Source organism: Telmatherina bonti (genome assembly GCF_933228915.1).
Source record: "Telmatherina bonti genome assembly, chromosome: 4".
NCBI classification, from domain to species: domain Eukaryota; kingdom Metazoa; phylum Chordata; class Actinopteri; order Atheriniformes; family Telmatherinidae; genus Telmatherina; species Telmatherina bonti.
The window spans coordinates 29,172,061-29,177,709 of record NC_136622.1 but is presented as its reverse complement, the minus strand read 5'-3'; the positions used below and the strand labels follow the sequence as shown (position 1 = coordinate 29,177,709).

The 5,649-nt window shown below is 41.1% G+C and overlaps 1 protein-coding gene across 2 annotated transcripts in view; it reads right to left on the bottom strand.

The window, feature by feature from the left end:
• Positions 1-496: 496 nt before the first annotated feature.
• The window catches only part of ddx23 (DEAD (Asp-Glu-Ala-Asp) box polypeptide 23), a 10,185-nt gene continuing 5,032 nt past the window's right edge, over positions 497-5,649 (bottom strand). For both annotated transcript variants that reach the window (XM_079239141.1, XM_079239142.1), the window contains exons 8-17: positions 4,196-4,308; positions 3,974-4,117; positions 3,542-3,767; positions 3,296-3,441; positions 2,993-3,170; positions 1,996-2,238; positions 1,763-1,914; positions 1,575-1,683; positions 1,321-1,495; positions 497-1,218 (exon numbers count right to left, since the gene is read on the bottom strand). In XM_079239141.1, coding sequence (XP_079095267.1) covers positions 995-1,218; positions 1,321-1,495; positions 1,575-1,683; positions 1,763-1,914; positions 1,996-2,238; positions 2,993-3,170; positions 3,296-3,441; positions 3,542-3,767; positions 3,974-4,117; positions 4,196-4,308 — 1,710 coding nt within the window. In that variant the 3' untranslated portion in view covers positions 497-994. The remainder of the gene's footprint in view (positions 1,219-1,320; positions 1,496-1,574; positions 1,684-1,762; positions 1,915-1,995; positions 2,239-2,992; positions 3,171-3,295; positions 3,442-3,541; positions 3,768-3,973; positions 4,118-4,195; positions 4,309-5,649) is intronic.

The window sequence follows — 5,649 nt, the reverse complement described above, 5'->3', positions numbered from 1 at the left end:
GATACAAAATATCAGTTTAATAGATCGCTGTTCGATAGATGTTTGCTTTTTGATTCGATATAGGATCTACAGATATGAAATATCACTAGTATTTGAACACATTAATTTCCATTCATATCCAAAATAAAAGTAATTAGAATATCACAAGTATTTTTATGCCGGAGCGCAGGTATTTCAATTAATTCATTTTTTTAGAATTTTCTCTCATAACAATGACAAGACTAGTAATAACAAAGCAACTTGCTAGGGGAACTCTACATACAGCCAATTTTAAAATAAAGTTGTTTGATAAAGTAATATCAATTTCTGAATGATATTTGCATTTTGGATTGATGTCATTGACCACTCAGCTGCTACATCGAAGTAGATCAGTGTATTGCGACATACCTATTACACACACATTTTACAAATCTAAAAATGTTCAATAAAACTCCACATTGCTCCTTTAATGAAACAAAGATTTGACTTAATTTTTTTCCAAACTGTATTTAGACATTTAGGAGAGATTTCACTCAAGTTTGCTTTAGTTACATCATACAAATGTATTTAAAACAGGTGATGGCATTTTGTGTAATGATACTAGAAACTTGCATTAAATCTGAGTCTTAAGTCTGAAATCTGAGTCTCTGAGACTAAATGTTCAGGAAAGTCAAAACGTGACAAATCACTAAAAACTGAATTTATGTATAATTTTCAATAAATGTGGCAGCTGTCTTATGTTGATATTTCCACAGCACAGATCATTGATCCTAGCTTGTTTACAGATTCAACACCAATCTGACTTCAAATCTGCTTCTTCATGTGTTCCTTTTTCACCAACAAATGGGACAAGAAGACAACAGGGGCAAATAACCTGTAAGAAACAACAATACACTTACGTTCCATGATGCCATGTGAAAATCAAAATGACTGGAAACCTAGCATGTTTTTTTGAATAAAGTTCAAAAAAGTAAACAAAAAAATATACAGATATTTAAAAGAGGAAGAAGGAAAATCAAGCAAAGATGGTCTCCTCGCGCCTCTTCTTGGTCAGGATGGTTCCAGGTTTGTGTTGAGCGTCTGGGTGATTGGCCAGCTCCGGTGGGCAGGTAGAGACCGGGCTCTCCAGGATGGCCTGCTTCAAGTCATAAAACACAGCAGAGTCCTCTTTGGTGAGGAAAGTCATGGCCACACCGCTCTTCCCAGCGCGACCCGTACGACCGATACGATGGATGTAATCTGCAGGAGAAAGAACGATGAAACGATGACTCGTCTACTTACTGATGTCTGTTTTTAAGATGAAACGACTTAAAATTAAGCAAAGAAAATGAGCCATCCAACCTTCAATGTTCTTGGCCATGTCGTAGTTGATGACCATGGAGACATCCTGGATATCAATACCTCGACCAGCAACGTCTGTGGCCACCAGGATGTCTTTGGCTCCTGCTTTGAGATTGGAGAGTGCAAACTCTCTCTGCTCTTGACCTTTGCCACCGTGCAGTGTGCAGGCATTGTACTGCAGGCGGAGAAGAAGAAAAGATGGTTGAAGGGAAGAGACAAACACTACATTTTGGTCCCAGTCTTCTGTTACTTACCCCCATCTTTTCCAGAGACTTTGCCAGCACATCGCAACCCTTCTTCTGGTTGACGAAGATGATGATGGGTGGCTCGAAGCCGTGTGCCAAAACTTCCAGCATCTTCTTTCTGCACAGTAAATGACACAAAAGCACTCAGTAAACTGATACGAGTGGGATGGTAGGGCTGGGCTTTGGGTCCGCCTCACCTTTTCTCTCCCTCCGACATCAGCAGGACCTTCTGTTCTACTCTCTCGTGAGGTTTTCCTGCAGAACCGATGTACACCACAGCAGGACGTCTGAGGTAGCTCCTGGCCAGCCTCTCCACAGCTGGAGGCATTGTAGCGGTGAACATGACCGTCTGCAAAGTTTGAGGAAATTTTTTTTTTTAATTCAGCACTTCGCCCCTAAATAACAGCCTGACTCATGAAGATGCACACACCTGTCTGTATTTATGTTTTCCAGACTCAAAGTTCATGGTCATCTTCTCTGGGTCCTCTGCCTCGTCGGTGTCTGGTTTCTGATTGGTCACTGGAATGTACTCCAGAATCTTCTGCACGTCAGGCTCAAAGCCCATGTCAATCATACGGTCAGCCTCATCCAGGACCACGTAGGTGCAGCGGCCCAGGACCAGGTACCTGTTCTCCAGCACATCGATCAGACGTCCAGGAGTGGCAATGACGATCTATTAGATGGAGAGAACAAATGCATAAAGATCTATGAAATTCTTTATTTTCTACCAATTTAACAAACTCTGTTTTCTACTTTTCCATCCTGAGCTCTGCTTTATTTCTTTATTCAGGTACTGACCTCATTTTTTAATTTTAAATGTTCAATAGAAAAATATTCTATAATTTATTTTTTTTTCCTGTAGAGGCTTTTATTGGACAGTTGGTTGGGAGGAAAGGGGGTCAAAGAGAGAGGATGTGAGAAGCAGGAAAGAGCCCTAGGCTGAGACTGGAACCTGGACCGGCTGCATCGAGGAGCTGAATCCAGCCGTAAACATCAAATAAGGGATTGAAAGAAATCAAATTCAAAATGAGTAAATAATTGCATGAAACAAAGTTTATCACTTAGAAAATGACATATATTGTCTTTGTAGTGTATTTAATTGAATATAAACCATCCTCAGTGACATCCCACTATTTGTTACGCCGCCATGTTGGGTGGCAAAAAGCTAGCTGCTATTATTGAGTGACTGTTTATTTGTTACACTCAGTGAAACAAATGTAATTATTCAGAAGGAATAACAAAACCCAACATAACTAAAAGCATTTCAATGTTACTGTGATGTACAACTGATGTAGATCTTTAGCATCATCTACTGTCTACTGGATTCTTACAACCCTTTTATGCTGTAGTCACTGTTTCAGTGTTCTATTTTATTTTCTTTTTATTTATTTATGTATTTTACTGAGAATAAAGGCCAAACGTTTCACCTCACAGCCCATCCTAAGTCGGAAGCCTTGGTCCTCTCTGGAGATTCCTCCAATCACAGCCACTGTTCGAATGCCAAGCGGTTTCCCGAACTTTATCGTTTCCTCTTCAATCTGCTGTGCCAACTCACGAGTCGGGGCCAAGATTACAGCATAAGGACCCTGGTCTGAGTCTTCAATCCTGTCAAGTGGAAGGTAGAGGGGGAGGGGGGACAGAAAAAAGAAAGGGAAAAAAAAAAAGAGCAAACTTTAGAGTTTGAAGGCAGAATGAGATAATCTGGAGATTACTGAAACTGTAGTTATTACCTGTCTATTTTTGGCAAAGTGGTAATCCAGACCAGCAGTGGGATCAAGAAAGCAGCTGTTTTACCGCTACCTGTCTCAGCCACACCAATGATGTCACGATTCTGTAAGCCAATAGGAATGGCCTGCCTCTGAATTGGTGTTGGATCCTGAAGAAGAAAAAAAAAAGTTTTTTGGAAGTTAATTTAACAATGAAATTAGATAGAACAAACTGCAACTTAAATCGATATGACAAATTGCGAATCTGACCTTATAGCCACATTTGTCGATGACTTCCAGGATGTGTGCTGGCAGCGAGTACTCCTTCCAGTTCCTGATGGGGTTTGGGATCTTTCCTCCCTTGGTGGTGATGCTGTAATCCTCTCTGAAAATTCTCCAGTCTCTGTCTGTCATCTCGTCCAGCTTCTTCTGAGACCAGTGTCTGTCGTCCCAGCGCTGCTTGGCTTCCTTCTTTCGCATCTTCTTCAGCCTTGTCCTGAGGGAAGAAGAAAATTGTCCAGCAGATGACGTCAACTTGTACATATTGGACAGTAACTATCCATTAAACATGCATACACTGAGGTTGATTTTCCAAGTCTGCGATCTTTCAGACATTTTCCACTCAGTTTCTTTTAATTCAAACTCAGCTCAACTATTTTGATTTGACGTTAGCATTTACTCCTTTTCCCCCATTTCACTCACTCCTCCTGCTCCTTCTCCTCCAGCGTGCGTCGTTTCTCCATCAGGTCACCATAGAAACGGGACTGCTCTCTTTTCTGCTGCTTCAAGTCAATGCCAGCAATGAAACCGCGCCCATAAAGCTGCACCTGATGCTTCTCCTTGTATCTGTAAAACAGATTTTATTGTTTTAAAGCTGAAAAACAAAGACCTGATCAAGCAGTGGTGTGTTGACAGTCCACTCACATCGGGTTGTAGTCGACCGATGTGTCCTCAGAAGCATCCCATTCAAACACGAACTTCCTGTCGTTTAGGTGACGAGTTCTCCGGCGTTTTTTGAGCCCACCCAGATAACGCTCCTGGAAATAGGCTCATAAAATAATCTGGAAATCTCACCGAGTGTGCGATCTCGTCTTTAATGACTGGAGCTCAGTTGCTATGTGAGTAAAGGATGACCAACATTTTCATCTCATCTAAATGCTCTAAACCAGGGGTCGGCAACCCGCGGCTCTGGAGCCGCATGCGGCTCTTTAGCGCCGCCCTAGTGGCTCCCTGCAGCTTTTTCAAAAATGTTTAAAAAATGGAAAAAGATGGGGGAGGGGTATATATTTTTGTTTTGATATGGATTTGTAGGAGGACAAACATGCACAAACATTCTTAACGTTTTCCAGCGCTGTAAAAATGTGTAGAATAAATATTAAATTTTAACATTTCTGTCAAGGAAGATTTGTGTCACAGCCTGCGACACGCGTAGCCTATCTATCAGCAGGGCGGGATGCCAGTCAGGTGTTTGTTGTAAACAAAACCGGCAGCTGTGTGATGGGACATGGATCCCAAAGGGAAAAAGATAAAAATAACCGAGGAGAACAGAAGATTCAACGTTTCTTGGACTGCATTTGTATTCATTGCCAATGCGGAAGGATTGCCTGAATGTTCGCTCTGTAGCGAGAAGTTGTCAAATAACAAAAAGAGTAATGTGGAAAGACATTTCCAGGGAAAGCATGTGCGATTGCATTACTTCTGGAGAAATTCGAGAAGCGCAAAAATAGATTTAAGTGGATTGCATCTCCAAACTCCACTACTGCTGCAAGTTTTGTTGTAACCCGGGAGATAATGAAGCGTAGAAACCCGTTCACAGATGGTGACTACATGAAGGAGTCAGTCATCAACATATCGGGACACCTATTTGCTAACTTCAAAAACAAAACTGAGATCATACAGAAAATCAAAGACATGCCCCTCTCCGCTAAGACAGTGAAGGAAAAGGACCATTAAAATGGCGGCAACATCACCGATCAGCAAATCAAGGACATTAATTCAGCACAAGTTACATCTTACATGTTGAGAAGCTGACCAGTGATGTCCGACAACAGAAGTCACATTAAACGGGTAAGAACATAATCCTTCATAGACACATATTGAGTAACAAAGTGGATGTTTTTATAAAATTATTTCTGATTTTTGTCAGTATATATCTGGAATGACACTTGGTAATGGTGCTCAGGTCGGAGGATAGCTGCGTCGGTTGCATGTCTAAAGAGAAGAGGATGCTGCTGCGTTTTACCCTTGCACTGACTTGCTTGACAGAAATCAAACTGTATTCATTTGATTTGATATACTTTACCTTTTTTTTAAAAAAAAAAAAAGGCTGCTGGTTTATTTTTTATAAATTCAGGCTGCGTTTTATTGCGCTCTGTTTG